General features: G+C 46.8%; 1 protein-coding gene across 4 annotated transcripts in view; it reads right to left on the bottom strand.

Moving 5' to 3' along the window:
- Positions 1-19930, bottom strand: part of axl (AXL receptor tyrosine kinase) — a 231020-nt gene that overhangs the window by 24604 nt on the left and 186486 nt on the right. For all 4 annotated transcript variants that reach the window (XM_080181969.1, XM_080181965.1, XM_080181966.1 and 1 more), the window contains 4 exons: positions 13307-13402; positions 12438-12515; positions 5447-5539; positions 3493-3614 (listed from right to left, as the gene is read on the bottom strand). In XM_080181969.1, coding sequence (XP_080038095.1) covers positions 3493-3614; positions 5447-5539; positions 12438-12515; positions 13307-13402 — 389 coding nt within the window. The remainder of the gene's footprint in view (positions 1-3492; positions 3615-5446; positions 5540-12437; positions 12516-13306; positions 13403-19930) is intronic.

Raw genomic sequence — 19930 nt, 5'->3', positions numbered from 1 at the left:
GAAGGTGGCTGTGTGCACTGCAGAGAGCTCAGCGCTTCTCCCAAAGCTTTGTCTGATAAAACTGCATGTTGAATCTTAGATCTGACTCCAAGTGGTGATTTTCCCACAACAGTAGGGGAGTTTAAAACTAGAGGGCATAGGTTTAATGTGAGAGGGGAGAGATATAAAAGGATCCAGAGGGGCAATTTTTTCACACAGAGGGTGGTGAGTGTCTGGAACAAGCTGCCAGAGGTAGTAGTAATCGTGGGTACAATGTTGTCTTTTAAAAAGCATTTAGACTTTTTACATGGAAAAGCTGGGTATAAAGGGATATGGGCCGAATGCAGGTAATTGAGACTATCTTAGGGGTTAAAAAAGGGGCGGCATGGACAAGTTGGGCCAAAGGGCCTGTTTCCACACTGTAAACCTCTGTGACTCTCCATGACTCTATTAAGGGGCAATCCCACCCAGACTTGTTCCCCATAACCTCAACTATTAATGCTGGGCTGATCCAGCATTCCTTGTTTTCACATCAGATTTTCAGCAACCTCAGTTTGCGCTTTAGATTTTCAACACTTCTGATTTACTGACTACTGAAACAAAGCAGTGGAAAGATCAGTAATGTCAATAGCTGCCAGGACTCTGATCCCATCAGAGGAGTCTCAGGGAGGGATATGATAATGAAAAGAGAGGGGAATGATGAAGAATGTTCCTGTCTGCTGATTGTACAGCAGGTTCCAAGAGACCAGTAACTGCAGTTCACAGAATGACCTTCCATTATAACCCAAAGCTTTTTTCAGCCAAATCAAAAACATTGTCACATTGAGATTGGGATATTGGGATTCTTGAGAAACATTAAGGTAGACAAGTCCTCAGGGCCTGCTGGGATCTACCCAAGAATACTGAGAGAGGCAAGGGAGCAAATTGTTGGGGCCTTGAGGGAAATCTTTGTATCCCCCCTGGCTACAGAGGAGGTCCAAGAGGATTGGAGAATAGTCAATGTTGTTCCTTTGTTTAAGAAGGGTAGGAAGAAGAATCCAGGTAATTACAGGCTGGTGAGCCTTACATCAATGGTGGGGAAATTATTGGAGAGGATTCACTCCCACTTGGAAATAACTGGACCTTTTAGCAAGAGGCTACATGGTTTTGTGAAGGGGAGGTCATGTCTCACGAACTTGATTGAGTTTTTCGAGGAAGTGACGAAGATGATTGATGAGGGTAGGGCAGTGGATGTTGTCTACATGGACTTCAGTAAGGCCTTTAACAAGGTCCCTCATGGCAGACTGGTGCAGAAGGTGAAGTCAGATGGGATCAGAGGTGAGCTGGCAAGGTGGATACAAAACTGACCCAGTCATAGTAGAAAGAAGGTAGCAGTGGAAGATTGTTTCTGAATGGAGGGCTGTGACAAGTGGCATTCCTGAGGGATCAGTGCTGGGACCTTTGCTGTTTATCATGTATTTCTAAATGATTTGGAGGAAAATGTAACTGGTTTGATTAGTAAGTTTGCAGATGACACAAAAGTTGATGGATTTGCAGATAGCGACGAGGGCCATCAGAGGATACAGCAGGATATAGATCAGTTGGAGATTTGGTTGGAGAGATGGCAGATGGAGTTTAATCCAGACAAATGTGAGGTGATGCATTTTGGAAGGTCTAATACAGATAGGAAATATACAGTAAATGGCAGAAGCCTTAAGAGTATTGAGAGGCAGAGGGATCTGGGTGTACAGGTACACAGATCACTGAAAGTGGCAACGCCAGTGGAGAAGGTGGTCAAGAATGCAGATGACATGCTTGCCTTCACCAGCCAGGGCACTGAGTTTAAAAACTAGCAAATCATGTTGCTGCTTTGTAGAACCTTATTGAGGCCGCACTTGGAACATAGTGTTTAATTCTGGTTGCCACACTACCAGAAGGATGTGGAGGCTTCGGAGAGGTACAGAAAAGATTTACAGGATCCAAGAGAAAATGCTGGAAAATCTTAGTAGGGCTGGCAGCATCTGTAAGGAGAGAAAAGAGTCCAGGTGACCCTTTGTCAAAGCTCAAAGATTTACCAGAATGTTACCTGGTATGGAGGGCATTAGCTGTGAGGAGAGGTTGGAGAAACTTGGTTTGTTCTCACTGGAATGAAGGAGGTTGAGGGGCGACCTGATAGAAGTCTACAAGATTATGAGAGGTATGGACAGAGTGGATAGTCAGAAGCTTTTTCCTAGGGTGGAATTTCTAGGGGCACAGTTTGAAGATGTGAGAGGCAAGGTTTAAAGGAGATGTATGAGGCAAGCTTTTTTACACAGTGGATAGTGAGTGCCTAGAACTCGCTGCCGGTGAAGATAGTGGAAGAAGATAAACAGTGACTTCTAAGGGCCATCTGGACAAATACATGAACAGGATGGGAATGGATGGATATGGTTCCTGGAAGGGTAGGGGGTTTTAGTTCAGTTGGGCAGCATGGTCAGTGCAGGCTTGGAGGGCCGAAGGGCCTGTTCCTGTGCTGTAATTTTCTTTGTTCTTTGTTTGAAATGCTAAGTTAAAATAGACATAGTTCCAGATGACCAGAAGCTGCTCTCCACTTTGAGGGGGAAAGCTGGCTGGTGATGACGTGAGTGACACAACAGACAATTTGAACATAACATTCAAAAAACACAATCTGATCATCTGTTTTGAGCGATGTTGTCTGAGGGATAACTATCAGGACTCTCAGTACATCTCCCTGCCCCTCTTTGAACAGTGGCTATGAAATCAATTGAACTTGAGACAGGGTATCGGGTATTAGTTTTACATATCTTCCAAACAAAAACACTTCTGATAGTGCATTACTACCTCACTGCTGTGCGGGGAGTCACTGTCAGATTGAAATTTACTTTAGGATCTAAAGAGCAGGCCCGGGCCCACACCATTTAAAAGCTTCACACTGAGTCATGGCTGAGACTATTCTAATCAACAAATGACTGCATGTTCCTGGTGAGTGATGATTCCACTAATATAAAATAAATCCTCTAACTGTAGCCTGCTCTGACACATCCACACAAAACACAAATTGTCCTCAATTCGACTGCCAACCTATGCTGATTTGGCTAAAATGAGTCCCAAAGGCTGGAGGGTCATGTTGTCCCTCGATGAAGAAAGAGAAACGTCAGCCATGTTTCTCACTCCTCAACACTCCCAGAAAGATCACACGTGAAGACAGAATATTTATTCAGATACAACAACACAGACTTGGTTCTCCAGCAAAGAAGCAGAAGGGTAATGATATCTAAGTAATCATATCAGAATGTGAGGGGGGAAGTGGGGGGGCACAGTATGAAAGGGGAAGGGGAGAGGAAAGGAAGGAGAGAGAACAGAGAGGGGAGGGGAGGGAGAGAGGGGAAATCACAGTGTGAGGCGCATAAGGAGGGGAGGGCAGAGGGAGGGGGAGGAGAGAGAGAAGTTACAATGTGAAGGGAAGGGAGAGAGTGCCCTTAATAAACCCAGCACAATCAGATGGTCATTTTGGAAAAAGAAGCAGGACCTTACCAGCGGGCTCTCTCCCAGCCGAGAATACAGTAGGAAGCTGTGGAGGTCTCCGTGTTTCATAAATGGGAGGATGACAACTGGTGATGGGAAACCTTCATTCTCGTGACTCTGTAGACAGACTCCTGCATTCAGGGAGGCGAGGGAGAAAGGAATTTTGAAAACTAAGCGGCAGTGCTTTGGAAAGAATAAAGGTCAAAATTTCACCAGACTCTGACTTCAGGTGGCAAGGCGGGGGTTACAGATTCTCCCCATTAACCTCAGGGAGTGAGTGGTGTGATATTGATCCTACCTGACTACGCATCCCTATTGATAAAATGGATCTGCAAGTTCCTCTCCAAGACACCCACCATCTTGACTTGGAAATATATCACTGTTCCTTCACTGTCATTGGGTCTAAATCCTGGACCTCCCTCCCTAACAACACTGTGGGTGCCTCGAACAACAGGGATTGCAGTGTCTCACCACTGTGACATCTGTATGTAATGTATGTTGAGGTTTGGGGCACATACTACAAACCGAGTCACGCAATTCGTCAGAGCTTTAGTGCCAGCATGATTCAGATGGAGCCCGTCCCATCGGAACAGCTCCCTTTTCTCCTTTCCCAATACTGTGCCAATGTCCCATGAATTCTAAACTTTGAGCCACTCTTATTGACCCTGTGCCAATTAGCTTGTGGTTCAAGTAATAATCCAGAGATTACCTTTTCTGGTTCTCTTTTTTACTTTAGTCCCGAGCTGCTCACATTCCCTGCACAGAACCTCTTTCCTTGTTCTGTATCTTGGAACCCATGTGCACCGTGACAACTGAAACTTTCAGTCCCACTCCAACTTCCTCTGCAGTCCAGATGCAATGTCCTGAACCAGGGCACCAGGCAGGCAACACAATCTTCAGCACTCTATCCTGGCCACAGAGAACAGTGTCCATTCCCCTGACTATACTATCCCCAATTGCGACAGCATTTCCGTTTTTTTCCCCATTCTTGAATGGCTCTTTAATGCAGTGCGATGGTTAGATTCCTCATCCTCCCCTCAGCCAACCCTCTCATCCACATGGGGAGCAAGAATCTCAAACCTGTTAGTGGGTGGCACATTGGTCAGCACTGTCATTGGGTCTAAATCCTGGAACTCCCTCCCTAATAACACTCTGGGTGCCTTGGACAACACAGGGATTGCAGTGGCGCACCACGGTGACCTGTGTGTATAACGTGTGTTGAGGTTTGGGGTGCATACAACATACACTCTGCCAGGGACCCGGGTTCAATTCTCGCCTTGGGTGACTGTGTGGAGTCTGCACATTCTCCTCGTGTTTGTCAGGATCCCCCTGGGTGCTCTGGTTTCCTCCCACAGTCCAAACATCAGGTTAAGTTGATTGGCTATGGTAAATTGCCCCTTAGTGTCAGGGGAAGTGGCAGGGTAGGTACATTGGCCACGGGGACCTGGACTGTGTGGGATTGTGGTCAGTGCAGACTCAATGGGTTAGACGCCCTCCTTCTGCACCGTGGGGATTCTATGATTATTCAGACAAACTCAAGGGTCATAAAGTCGAACAGTGCAGAAAAGGCTCATCGAGTCTGCACATCAATGTCTACCACTAAAGGTGCACTAATCCCATTTTCCTGCACTTGTCCCATATCCCTGAATGTTATATTTCATCCAATTTCTTTCTAGATTGTAACCTTTCTGGCCTCCACTACCTTCCCAGGCAGTGCATTCCAAATTCCCACAACCCTCTGAGTGAAAAGGTTTTCTCTCCAATCCCCTCTAAACTCCTGTCCCTGACCCTAAAACCTGACTGACCTCTCAACCAAGGGGTACAGCTGCTCCCGACTCACCCTGTCCACACCTCTCATAATCTTACACACCTCAGTCATGTCCCACTTTAGCCTTCTCTGCTCTAAAGAAAATAATCCAAGCATGTCCTTGTTTTAAAAGGAAACGTTTCTAAGTTACCTTACCCAGTAAACGCATAACATTGGGATGATCAAACTCCTTCATGCAGACTGCTTCACGGAGAAAGTCCTCCATTTCTGTCCGGGTGCAGATTGCAACTGTGGGGAGGAAGAGGGTCAGTTAATTGCACAACAGAAGGAGATTGAGATGTTCATTGTCAGCAGCCCACTGGTTTCAGTGCTTTCCATGTACAAATGGTGAAACCAGGCTGAGATCAAGCTAGGAAAGCTCAGAGGCACAAACATGTGGAAGTTTGATAGTCAAAGAACAAAAAGGAAATCATTTGTTCCAATGTGTCAAATTTAATCCATTCTCTTTCAAAGCTGTGGCTTTGCCAACCTGCTTCTGGCACCTTTTTGAGCAATGCATTAATGATCACAAGGACTTGCAATATCAAATAATTCTCAGCTTCCTCTGTGTTTATTTTCAATCTCTGCCTGGTTTCTACCCTTCCTGAGAAAGTACATTTTCCCCGCACACTGTCAAAACTTGCCCTTAACTTTCTCTACCCTAAGGAGAACAATCCCAGTTTCCCTCTGACATTCCTCATCCCAGGGTCAGGGATGTCATGGAGCAGTTGCAGGATATCCTTCTGGTGGAGGGTGAACAGCCAGAGCTTGTGCTCCATGCTGGTACCAGTGAAAAACTTGGAAATAATATCACCATTCCTTCACTGTCACTGAGTCAAAATTCCGGAATTCCCTCCCTAATGGCACCTACACCTCAGGGACTGCAGCAGCTCAAGAAGGTAACTCAGCAGCACCTTCTGAGGTGAACTCGGGAAGGACGATAAATGCTGGACTAGCCAGAGATGCCCATATCCTGTAATTGAACACAATAACATAGGCATTTTTGCAGGAATACCCCTCCCCCTCTGAGTCAAGTCAGCAAGTACTGCAGTTGAAAAGAGAACTGGGAAGCTTCTCTGCCAAACTACACAATGTTGTGATTACAAAACCAACAGGATGGTCTCTACTCCCCTTCTTGAACAAGGGGACAACATTTGCTATCCTCCAGTTTTCCAGCACTATACTTGTAGCCAATGATGACATGAAGATCAAAGCCAAAGGCTCAGCAATCTCCTCCCTAGCCTCCCAGAGAATCCTAGGGTAAATCCCATCCGGCCCAGGGGACTTACCTATTTTCATACTCTCAAGAATTTCTAACACCTCCTCCTTATGTACCTCAATCCTGTCCAGTCTAAAAGACTGTATCTCAGTATTCTCCTTGACTACATTGACTTTTTCCTGCGTGAATACCAACAAAAAATACTCATTCAGTGCCTCTCCTATCTCTTCAGGCTCCACACACAACTTCCCACTGCTGTCTCTGACTGGCCCTAATCTTGCCCTAATCAATCTTTTATTCTTGACATACCTGTAGAAAGCTTTAGGATTTTCCTTGATCCTATCCACCAAAGTCTTCTCATGTCCTCTTCTAGCTCTTCTTAACCCTCCCTTTAGCTCCTTCCTGGCTAATTTATAACTCTCCAGTGCCCTGAGCCTTCATGTCTCATCTTTACACAAGCTTCCTTCTTCCTCTTCACTAGAGATTCAACTTCTTTAGTACACCACGGTTCCCTTGCTCGACCACTTCCTCCCTGCCTGACAGGTACATATTTATCAAGGACTCGCAGTAGTTGCTCCTTGGATAAGTTCCACATTTCAATTGTGCCCAGCCCCTGCAGTTTCCTACTCCAACCTATGTATCCTAAATCTCACCTAATAGCCTCATAATTACCTTTCGCCCAGCTATAACTTCTGCCCTTGGGTATATACCTATTCCTTTCCATCACTAAGGTAAACGTAACCAAATTGTGGTCACTATCACCAAAGTGCTCACCTACCTCCAAGTCTAACACCTGGTCTGGTTCATTACCCAGTACCAAATCCAATGTAGCTTCTCCCCTTGTTGGCCTATCTACATACCGTGTCAGGAAACCTTCCTGCACACATTGGACAAAAACTGACCCCTCTAACGTGCTTGAACTATAGCTTTTCCAATCGATATTTGTAAAGTTAAAGTCCCCCATAACAACTACCCTGTTACTTTCGCACCTATCCAGGATCATCTTTGCAATCCTTTCCTCTACATCTCTGGAACTTTTTGGAGGCCTATAGAAAACTCCCAGCAGTGTGACCTCTCCTTTTCTGTTTCTAATCTCAGCCCATACTACCTCAATAGACAGATCCACATCAAACGTCCTTTCTGCCACCATAATACTGTCCTTGACTAACAATGCCACGCCTCCCCCTCTTCTATCACCTTCTCTGCTCTGACTGAAACATCTAAACTCTGGAACCTGCAACAACCATTCCTGTCCCTGCTCTATCCATGTCTCTGTAATGGCCACAACATCGAAGTCCTAGGCACCAATCCAGGCTGCAGGTTCATCCACCTTATTGTGTATGCTCCTCACATTAAAGTATACACACTTCAACCCACCCTCCCACCTGCCAATACTCTGCTGCGACCTTGAAACCTTATCCATGACCTCCCTATTCTCAACCTCCTGTACATTGGAGCTACAATTCAGGTTCCCATCCCCCCTCTGAATCAGTTTAAACCCCCCAAAGAGCATTGGCAACTTTCCCCCCCAAGATATTAGTACCCCTCTGGTTCAGGTCTAGACCATCCCTCTTGTACATGTCCCACCTACCCCAGAATGAGCCCCAATTGTCCAGGTATCTGAAACCCTCCCTCCTGCACCATCCCTTTAGCCACGAGTTCAAATGTCCTCTCTCTCTATTCTTCTCCTTGCTATCCTGTGGCACGGGTAACAAACCAGAGATAAGAACACTGTCTGTTTTAGCCCTGAGCTTCCACCCTGGGGGATGGGAACCTGAATTGGGGCCACTGCTGTTTGTCATTTTTATAAATGACCTAGATGAGGGTGTGGAAGGATGGATTAGTAAATTTGCTGATGTCACCAAAGTTGGAGGAGTTGTAGACAGTGAGGATGGATGTTACAGTTTGCAGAGGGACATAGATAAGCTGCAGAGCTGGGCTGAGAGGTGGCAAATGGAGTTTAATGCGGAAAAGTGTGAGGTGCTTCATTTTGGTAAGAGTAACAGGAGTACAGAATATAGGGCTAATGGAAGGACTCTTAGTAGTGTTGACGAGCAGAGAGATCTCGGTGTACATGTGCATAGATCGCTGAAAGTTGGCACGCAGGTTGATAAGGTTGTTAAGGAGGTGTACGGTGTGTTATTCTATTGAATTTCAGAGCCGTGAGGTCATGTACAAAACTCTGATGCAGCCGCACTTGGAGTATTGCGTACAGATCTGATCGCCGCATTATAAGAAAGATGTGGAGACATTGGAAAGGGTGCAGAGGAGGTTTACCAGGATGTTGCCTGGTATGGTGGGAAGGTCTTATGACGAAAGGCTGAGGGACTTGAGGTTATTTTCATTAGAGAGAAGAAGGTTACGAGGTGACCTGATTGAGGCATACAAGATGATCAGAGGGTTAGATAGGGTGGACAGTGAGAGCCTTTTTCCTCGGATGGTGACGGCTAACACGAGGGGACATAGCTTTAAATTAAGGGGTGGTAATTATAGGAGGGATGTCAGAGGTAGGTTCTTTACTCAGAGGGTAGTAAGGGTGTGGAATGCCCTGCCTGCAGCAGTTGTGGACTCGCTAACTTTAAGGGCGTTCAAATGGTCAGTGGATAGGCATATGGATAACATTGGAATAGTTTAGGTTAGAGGGTCATTAGATTGGTTCCACTGGTCGGCGCAACATCGAGGGCCGAAGGGCCTGTACTGTGCTGTAATGTTCTATGTTCTAAGTTAAAGTTTATTTATTAGTCACAAGTAGGCTTACATTAACACTCCAATGAAGTTATTCTGAAAATCCCCTGGTCGCCACACTCCGGCACCTCTTCGGGTACACTGAGGGAGAATTTACCATGGTCAATCCACCCTAAGCAGCAAGTTTTTGGATTGTGGAAAGAAACCGGGGGACCTGGAGGAAACCCATGCAGACATGGGGAGAACATGCAGACTCTGCACAGATGGAAACCCAATCCAGGAATCGAACCCAGGTCCCTGGCCCCTGACAATGTGAAGCAGCAGTGCTAATCACTGTGCCACTGTGCCTACTCCAGGCCAGTCCTTCCCCCACTCCAGGCCAGTCCTTCCCCAACTCCAGGCCAGTCCTTCCCCAACTCCAGGCCAGTCCTTCCCCCACTCCAGGCCAGTCCTTCCCCTACTCCAGGCCTGTCCATCCCCCACTCCAGGCCAGTCCCTTCCCCCACTCCAGGCCTGTCCATCCCCCACTCCAGGCCAGTCCCTTTCCCCACTCCAGGCCAGTCCCTTCCCCCACTCCAGGCCAGTCCCTTCCCCCACTCCAGGCCTGTCCTTCCCCCACTCCAGGCCAGTCCCTTCCCCCACTCCAGGCCTGTCCATCCCCCACTCCAGGCCAGTCCCTTCCCCCACTCCAGGCCTGTCCTTCCCCCACTCCAGGCCAGTCCCTTCCCCCACTCCAGGCCAGTCCCTTCCCCCACTCCAGGCCTGTCCATCCCCCACTCCAGGCCTGTCCTTTCCCCACTCCAGGCCAGTCCTTCCCCCACTCCAGGCCTGTCCATCCCCCACTCAGGCCTGTCCTTCCCCCACTCCAGGCCTGTCCATCCCCCACTCCAGGCCTGTCCTTTCCCCACTCCAGGCCAGTCCTTCCCCCACTCCAGGCCTGTCCTTCCCCCACTCCAGGCCAGTCCTTCCCCCACTCCAGGCCTGTCCATCCCCCACTCAGGCCTGTCCTTTCCCCACTCAGGCCAGTCCTTTCCCCACTCCAGGCCAGTCCTTTCCCCACTCCAGGCCTGTCCTTCCCCCACTCCAGGCCAGTCCATCCCCCACTCCAGGCCTGTCCTTTCCCCACTCCAGGCCAGTCCTTCCCCCACTCCAGGCCTGTCCTTCCCCCACTCCAGGCCAGTCCTTCCCCCACTCCAGGCCTGTCCATCCCCCACTCAGGCCTGTCCTTTCCCCACTCAGGCCAGTCCTTTCCCCACTCCAGGCCAGTCCTTTCCCCACTCCAGGCCTGTCCTTTCCCCACTCCAGGCCAGTCCTTTCCCCACTCCAGGCCTGTCCTTCCCCCACTCCAGGCCAGTCCTTTCCCCACTCCAGGCCTGTCCTTCCCCCACTCCAGGCCAGTCCTTTCCCCACTCCAGGCCTGTCCTTCCCCCACTCCAGGCCAGCTCTTGGAGAAACACAAAGTTGCTGCAAGTCATCGGAAGGCCGAGAACAATTTGCGGCGCTCTTTAGGTGTTATAACAAGTCTGCTGGTTCTCCTGTCGAGAACAAAAGCCAAGCTGGCCAAACCCGCCTTTCAGTCTGACAGGATCACACAACCCCAGACATGGTGAAACAGGCATTTCCATTAGGAACAAACGCAGTCTGATCATTTCAACTTTGTTACTGAAATCTTGTTGAGTCAGATTGAGGAGTGGCCCCTTAACAAATGAGGAGGCTTCCTCTTGTTTGCTTTAGTCACGAGTGAAAAGAGGGGTCATAAATGTGAGATTGTCATGAATAAATCCCGAAACAATTTAGCTCCTACTTCTTATGATCCTGAGATGAGGAGGGACTTCTTTACCAGCGAATGGTTCAAATCAGAAACTCACTCCCACTGTGAGTAGTTGAAGTGACCAGCATCGATGCATTGGCAGAGAAGGTAGATGACCAAATTGGGGAGAAACAGTGCAAAGTCCAAGTGCTACAGACGGGCACATTGGAAAGTCCAGGACTATGTGCTGATGGACACACTAAAGCCTGGGATAGCCACCGGAGAGACGCAATGGGGAAATACCTTTCAACCATTGCACATTGAGAGGCTGGAAATACGTACAACATGGAATGTACATTGTGAATATCTAGAGTATTGAAATTATATTGATACAACTCAGAATGGAACATGCTATATGAAGAAAAGCTGAATTCTATTGCACCTTCTTTAATATTATTCTTTCTGTAACTTTCAATTCAGAATACTTTGTAATGTACCTCTACAAATTTTAAGAAAACACACAAGAGAAAGAGGAATATGGTCTCATGTAAATGCTAATAGAGAAAGAGGAGGCTCATGTGGAGCATTAACACTGGCAGTAGTTCCGTTAAATGAAAAGGTGAGTTTCAATGCTGTACATTCGATTCTATGACATGGAGAAGATGGCGTTGGACTGGTCTGACCTTCGGGTAAGCATTCTCCAAGGTGGCCTTCACGACACACGACAGCACAGAGTCGCTGAGCAGAGACTGATAGCCAAGTTCCGCACACATGAGGACGGTCTCAACAAGGATCTTGGGTTCATGTTTCACTATCTGTAACCCCCGTGACTTGCCTGGGTTTGCAAAACCTCACTTACTGTACTGTCTGGAGACAATACACATCTCTTTAACCTGTGCTTAACCCTCTCTCCACTCACATTGTCTGCATCTTTAAGACTTGAACAGCAGGTTAGGTGTAAGGATTTGCATTCTAATCAGTAATCTGTAAACTGTCTGTGCTTTATATGCTCTGTCTGAGGCCAGAACTCTCCATTCACCTGACGAAGGGACTAACCCCGAAAGCTTGTGCGTTTACTATCAAATAAATTTGTTGGACTTTAACCTGGTGTTGTGATACGTTCGATTCGATGCAGACATGACTAGATTTGTGAGCAGAAGACTGTTGGGTCCACCTGGTAAGAAACAGTGTTTCTGGCAGGAAGCATTCACAGCCTCTCTCCATCCAAAGCTCCTGGATGGAGAGTGATGGAGAAAAACGCAAGAGAAACTCCTTAATTTGAAATAAACCACATCACTCAGTGGAGGCTGTAGTGAAGCCTTACCCTTAAAATCAATATATTTAGCATGTGAACTCTCTCTCTGAACTGTGGCCTGTATAATTGAGCTCTAAGTCAGAGGAAGACCCACAAATTTCCAGCGAGAGCTCTGTCCACATCAGCTGGGCCCCCTGTTAAAAACCCTTCAGCCAATCTGAAATTATAGTCCACTTACTTTTCATTGTCTTGACAGCCACTTTGAGAATATAATCATCCTGGTTCAACTGTCCCTCCATCACCGAACCAAACTCGCCTGACAAAATAAATAAATCTGTACATTAAAGTGAATAGAGACCAATCTCAGCAATATGTTCCATTTTTCTGTGAAGGAATTAGATGACTCTCTACAAATGAACCTAATCCCACACTTAATCCCACTCTCAAAGCCAATCCTACCCCTATCCTTTTAAATTTAATTTATGTGTCACAAGTAAGCTTACATTAACACTGCAATGAAGTTACTGTGAAAATCCTCTGATCCCAAACAAGGAACAAAGAGAAAAAAGAAAATTCCAGCACAGGAACAGGCCCTTCGGCCCTCCAAGCCTGCATCAACCACGCTGCCCGACTGAACTAAAACTCCCTACCCTTCCGGGGACCATATCCCTCTACTCCCATCCTATTTATGTATTTGTCAAGGTAGGACCCTTAAAAGTCCTACTGTATCTGCTTCCACAACCTCCCCAGGCACCCACCACCCTCTGTGTAAAAAATTTGCCTGATACATCCCCTTTAAACCTTGCCCCTCGCACCTTAATCCTGTGCCCCGTAATTGACTCTTTCACCCTGGGAAAAAGCTTCTGACCATCCTAATTCTAATCCGTATTTCTCCCCAAATGCCCTTAAGAAGTTCCTTCTTCTGACTTGTTTTCTTCCAAACGCCTCCAAGAGATCCTCAAATTAACTGTCACCATTCCATAATCATTGCAAAAGATGCTGGTTAGCAGCCTGAACGCTAAATTGACTCTTCTGCAAATCCACAGTGATGGGGATGGGCCACCGGCATGCTGCAGGACTCCCCCAGAACCACACCTGTTTCCTTACCTTCTCCGAGCGTCTTGCCCAGTGCCAACTTGTGTCGGTCAATCATCACATCCTGGAGCTTCTCTTTGAGGTCATCGCTGATTCCCAGACTGTTCACTGCAGCAGAAAATAAAACACCAACAATTAACAGGATGTCTGGAGATGCGCTGCTCACTCTGTTTGGAACAAGGATACAGGAGGTGGTGGAATCGTGGTAATGTGACTGAACTAGTAATCCAATGGGAATGAGGATTCAAATCCCACCACGGAAGCTGGTGGAATTGAAATGCAATTATTAATCTGGAATTGTAAAACTTGTCTCAGTAATGTTGACCATGAAACCATTGTCAATTGTCACAGAAATCCATCGAGCTCTCTAACGTCCTTTAGGGAAGGAAATCTGGACCCGAACCTGGACCAGCCTACATGTGGCTCCAGAATCACAGCAACGTGGTTGACTTTGAAATGGCCCTGGTTAAACTACTCATTTCAAGGGCAATTAGGGATGGGCAACAAATATTTTAATTTTATTTATTATTGTCACATGTGCAACCTTAACAGATGCACCATAGAAAGCATTCTTTCTATTTGTATCACAGCTCGGTCTGGGCTCCTGCTCTGCCCAAGACCGCAAGGAACTACAAAAGGTTACGAACGTAGCCCAATCCAACACACAAACCAGCCTCCCATCCATTGAGTCTGTCCACACTTCCCGCTGCTTCGGCAAAGCAGCCGGTATAATTAAGGATCCCACACACCCCGGACATTCTCTCTTCCACCTTCTTCCTTCGGGAAAAAGATACAAAAGTCTGAGGTCACGTACCAACCGACTCAAGAACAGCTTCTTCCCTGCTGCCATCAGACTTTTGAATAAATCTTTCTGTACACCCTACCTATGACTGTAACACTACATTCTGCACTCTCGTTTCCTTCTCTAGGAACAGTATGTTTTGTCTGTATAGCGCACAAGAAACAATACTTTTCACTGTATATTAATACATCTGTCAATAATAAATCAAAATATTAACATGGTGAAAAGTATTGTTTCTTGCGCGCTGTACAGACAAAGCATACTGTTCATAGAGAAGGAAATGAGAGAGTGCAGAATGCAGCGTTACTGTCATAGCTAGGGTGTAGAGAAAGATCAACTTAATGCAAGGTAAGCCCATTCGAAAGTCTGACAGCAGCAGGGAAGAACCTGTTCTTGAGTTGGTTGGTAACAGACCTCAGACTTTTGTAACTTTTTTCTGATGGAAGAAATGAAAAAGATAGGATCCAGGCTGCGTGGGGTCCTTAATTATCCCGGCTGCTTTTCCCTGAGGCAGCGGGAAGTGGAGACAGAGTCAATGGATGGGAGGCTGGTTTGTGTGATGGATTGAGCTACATTCATGACCTTTCCTAGTTCCTCGTGGTCTTGGGCAGAGCAGGAGCCCAGACCAAGCTGTGATACAACCAGAAAAAATGCTTTCTATGGAGCATCTGTAAAAATTGGTGAAAGTTGTAGCTGACATGCCAAATTTCCTTCGCCTCCTGAGCAAGCAGAGGTGTTGGTGGGGCTTTCTTAATTCTAGTGTCAGCATGGGGGGACCAGGACAGGTTGTTGGTGATCTGGACACCTAAAAACTTGAAGCCTTTCTACTTCCTCCCCGTTGATGTAGACAGGGGCATGTTCTCCTTTACACTTCCTGAAGTCAGTGACAATCTCTTTCATTTTGTTGACATTGAGGGAGAGATTATTGTTGCTGCACCAGTTCACCAGATTCTCTATCTCATTCCTGTTCTCTGTCTCATCATTGTTTGAGATCCAACCCACTACGGTGGTGTCATCAGCAAACTTGAAAATGGAATTGGAGGGGAATTTGGCCGCACAGTCAGAGGTGTATAAGGAGTATAGTGAGGGGGCTGAGGACACAGCCTTGTGGGGCACGGGTGTTGAGGATGATCGTGGAGGAGGTGTTGTTGCCTATCCTCACTGATTGTGGACTCTGAGTTAGGAAGTTCAGGATCCAGTTGCAGAGGGAGGAGCCGAGGCCCAGATTTGGAGATGAGTTTGGAGATGAGTTTTGTGGGAATAATGGTCTTGAAGACTGAGCTGTAGTCAATAAATAGAGTCTGACAAAGGTGTGCTTGTTATCCAGGTGTTCCAAATGTTGGCCTTACCAGTGATGTCCACATTCCCTGAAAGAATAAACTTTTAAAAAAGCTTTTTTAAAAAGATTATTTGTGAGACATGGGTGATGCTGACTGGCCAGCATTTATTGCCCCTCCCTTGTTGGAAGACAGTTGAAAGTTAACCACATTGCTGTGGCTCTGGACTCACATATAGGCCAAATCAGGGAAGGTCAGCAGATTCCCCTCCCTAAAGTTTATTCCTGAACCAGATGAGTTTTTCCGATAATCAACAATAGTTTCCTGGTCATCAGGATTCTTAATTCCAGATTTTTAAAATTGAGTTCAAATTCCAGCAACTGGTGTGGTGGGATTTGAACGCTGGTACCCAGAACACTAGCTTCAACATGAGCAGAGTCAAGCTGACCAACACTTACTTATACTTTAGATCAGGTCAGAAAATTCTGGAACTGAGGTGGTCGAACTATCAGGAAAGACTGAAAATGTTGAGAATATTGAGATGGAAGCCTGTTAAATTATGGGAAGGTTTGATAGGATAGACACAGGGAAGGCAGAACCCTGAATCTGCATTGAGAGAGGAAGGACTAGAAGGAGATGTTGATGGGGGGGGGAGCGGGGTGCAGACGAGGAAGGTAGCATGGATTCATGTAGAAAATAAACACCATCATACAGCAGTTGGGCCAAATGGCCTGTCGCTGTGCTAGAAATTCAGTTTCATTTCGCTGAATACTGTCTCACAGAAACATAGAAAATAGAAACAGGAGTAGGCCGTTCGGCCCTTCCAGCTGGTCCACCATTAATCTTAATCATGGCTGATTATGAAACTCAAATTCCTGTCTCCTCTCAGTTTGGATAGGGTTAATATCTACGCAGGAGCCCAGGTCAAAAATGCAGTATTATTATTTATCGTATATCCCAGTTTTTTGGTATTTGCCAGCTGAGCTCCATTAGAACATAGAACACTACAGCACAAAGAGGCCCTTCAGCCCACAAGTTGCGCCGATCATATCCCTACCTACTAGACTTACCAATAACCCTCAATCTCATTAAATCCCATGTACTCATCCAGAAGTCTCTTAAAAGACTCCAGCGAGTTCGCCTCTACCACCACCGACGGCAGCCGATTCCACTCACTCACCACCCTCTGAGTGAAAAACTTACCCCTGACATCTCCTCTGTACCTGCTCCCCAGCACCTTAAACCTGTGTCCTCTCATACCGACCATTTCAGCCCCGAGAATCCACCCTATCTATTCCTCTCAACATCTTATAAACCTCTATCAGGTCACCTCTCAACCTTCATCTCTCCAGGGAGAAAAGACCGAGCTCTCTCAACCTATCTTCATAAGGCATGCCTCCCGATCCAGGCAACATCCTTGTAAATCTCCTCTGCACCCTCTCAATAGCTTCCACATCCTTCCTGTAGTGAGGCGACCAGAACTGAGCACAGTTCTGAGTTCTGAGCACGTTAGGTTAATGAGAGGGTTGTGGTGACTGCATTGTAGGAGAGGGACCTGAGTCTCTGGTCAAACAATTTTACCATCATGTTCTACCTGGTTTTACCAAATTCTAGGATTTCAATCAAGTCTCCAAGGAGTGTAAGTTAATGTCCTGGATAATGCACAGAGCAACATCCAGGAGGAAAACCAGAAGGCAATCAAATAAATGCGACAGAGTCCCGGGTTCAATTCCCATCTTGGGTCACTGTCTGTGTGGAGTCTGCACATTCTCCTCTAATCTGTGTGGGTTTCCTCCGGGTGCTCCGGATTCCACCCACAGGCTGAAAAACGTGCTGGTTACGTGCATTGGCCATGTTAAATTCTCCCTCAGTGTACCCGAACAGGGGATTTTCACAGTAACTTCAGTGTAACGTTAATGTAAATCTAATTGTCAAGCCAATAATAAATTGAAATTGTAAGTCTTCTAACTCAATATTCCTTTGTTTATTGGCTGTTGGAAATGCCCTCTCAATGCCTCTTCACTCCTGATCGATCATGTTGTGAAGAGGCACCTTGGAAAGTAGATAGATTCACAATGACAAGAGTTTAACATAGAACACTACAGCACAAACAGGCCCTTCAGCCCACAAGTTGTGCCGATCATATCCATACCGACCAAGCCATAGAACTATCTGTAACTTCCAATCCCATTAAATCCCACATACTCATCCAGAAGTCTTTTAAAAGACCCCAGCGAGTTCGCTTCTACCACCACTGACGGCAGCCGATTCCACTCACTCACCACCCTCTGAGTGAAAAACTTACCCCTAAAATCTCCTCTGTACTTGCCTCCCAGCACCTTAAACCTGTGTCCTCTCGTAACGACCATTTCAGCCCTGGGAAATAGCCTCCGAGAATCCACCCTATCTATTCCTCTCAACATCTTATAAACCTCTATCAGGTCACCTCTCAACCTTCGTTTCTCCAGGGAGAAGAGACCTAGCTCTCTCAACCTATCCTCATAAGGCATGCCACCCAATCCAGGCAACATCCTTGTAAATCTCCTCTGCACCCTCTCAATAGCTTCCACATCCTTCCTATAGTGAGGCGACCAGAACTGCGCGCAGTACTCCAAGTGGGGTCTGACAAGGGTCTTATAAAGTTGCAGCATTACCTCCCGACTCCTAAACTCAATCTGTGTGCAGTTCTGGTCCCCGCATTACAAGAAGAATGTGGAGGCGTTGGAGAGGGTGCAGAGGAGGTTTACTAGGATGTTGCCTGGTATGGTGGGGAGGTCCTATGAGGAGAGACTGAGGGATTTAGGGTTGTTTTCGTTGGAAAGAAGGCGGCTAAGAGGGGATCTTATTGAAACATATAAGATGATTAGAGGTTTAGATAGGGTGGATAGTGATAGCCTTTTTCCTCGGATGGAGAAAGCTAGCACGAGGGGGCATGGCTTTAAATTAAGGGGGGGTAGCTACAGGACGGATGTCAGGGGTAGGTTCTTTACCCAGCGGGTGGTGAGGGATTGGAATGCCCTGCCTGCTGCAGTTGTAAATGCGTCTAGTTTGGGGGCGTTTAAGAGATCTCTGGATAGGTTTATGGACGAAAAGGGATTGGTATAGGCTAGTGGGTCATTGTTTTTGTAACTGGTCGGCGCAACATCGTGGGCCGAAGGGCCTATTCTGCGCTGTAATGTTCTATGTTCTATGTTCTATTTTCTATGTTCTATGAAGGCCAGTACACCATATGCCTTCTTGACCACATCCTCCACCTGCGATGCCGATTTAAGAGTCCTGTGGACCCGGACCCCAAGATCCTTCTGCTCTTCAACCCAGCTAAGACACCTACCCTTGATATTGTATTCCTTCATCCCATTGTCCTGCCACTACACATTTATCCGCGTTGAAGTCTATCTGCCACTTCGCCCAGTCTTGCATCCTATCTATGTCTCACTGCAACTTCTGACATCCCTCCAGACTATCCACAACACCACCAAGCTTTGTATTGTCGGCGAACTTACCAACCCATCCCTCCACTTCCTCATCCAGGTCATTTATGAAAATTACAAACAGCAAGGGTCCTAGAACAGATCCCTGGGGCACTCCACTGGCGACCGATCTCCATGCAGAGAAAGACCCATCCACAACCACTCTCTACCTTCTGCAGGCAAGCCAGTTCTGGATCCACAAGGCCAAAATCCCTTGGATCCCATGCCCTCTCACCTTCTCAAGAAGTCTTGCATGGGGGACCTTATCAAACGCCTTGCTGAAGTCCATGTAAACCACATCCACCGCTCTTCCTTTGTCAATGTGTTCAGTCACATTTTCAAAGAACTCAGCTAGGCTCGTAAGGCATGACCTGCCCTTGACAAAGCCGTGCTGACTATTCCTGATCATTCTAAACTTCTCTAAATGCTCATAAATCTTGTCCCTCAGAATCCTCTCCATTAACTTACCAACCACTGAGGTCAGACTCACCGGTCGGTAATTTCCCGGGCTATCCCTGTTCCCTTTCTTGAAAATAGCAACCACATCTGCAATCCTCCAATCCTCCGGAACCTCTCCCGTCTCCATCAACGACGCAAAGATCATCTCCAGGGGCTCTGCAATCACCTCCCTCAACTCCCACAGTAAGCTGGGGTACATCCCATCCGGTCCTGGCGACTTATCTATCTTGATAGAATTTAAAAGTTCTAACACATCCTCTTCCTTAACATCCACAAACTCAATCTTTTCAGTCCGCCGCAAACCAGTACAACCTCCCAGATCACTTTCCACCGTGAATACCGAGGCAAAGTACTCATTAAGCACCTCTGCCATTTCTTCTGGTTCCACACAGACTTTTCCCCCTTCACCTTTTATAGGTCCTATCCCTTCTCTTCTCATCCTTTTACTCTTCATATATTTGTAGAAGGCCTTGGGATTCTCCTTAATCTTACCCGCCAAGGCCTTCTCATGACCCCTTCTGGCTCTCCTAATTTCCTTTTTAAGCTCCTTTCTACAGGCCTTATACTCCTCTAGATCCTTAACATCTCCTAGCTCTCTGAACCTTTCATACACCTTTCTTTTCTTCCT

This window comes from Carcharhinus amblyrhynchos, unplaced genomic scaffold (assembly GCF_965287045.1).
Source record: "Carcharhinus amblyrhynchos unplaced genomic scaffold, sCarAmb.v2.hapA scaffold_44, whole genome shotgun sequence".
NCBI classification, from domain to species: domain Eukaryota; kingdom Metazoa; phylum Chordata; class Chondrichthyes; order Carcharhiniformes; family Carcharhinidae; genus Carcharhinus; species Carcharhinus amblyrhynchos.
The sequence above is the reverse complement of the archived record's forward strand: the minus strand, read 5'-3'. Positions and strand labels throughout refer to the sequence as shown.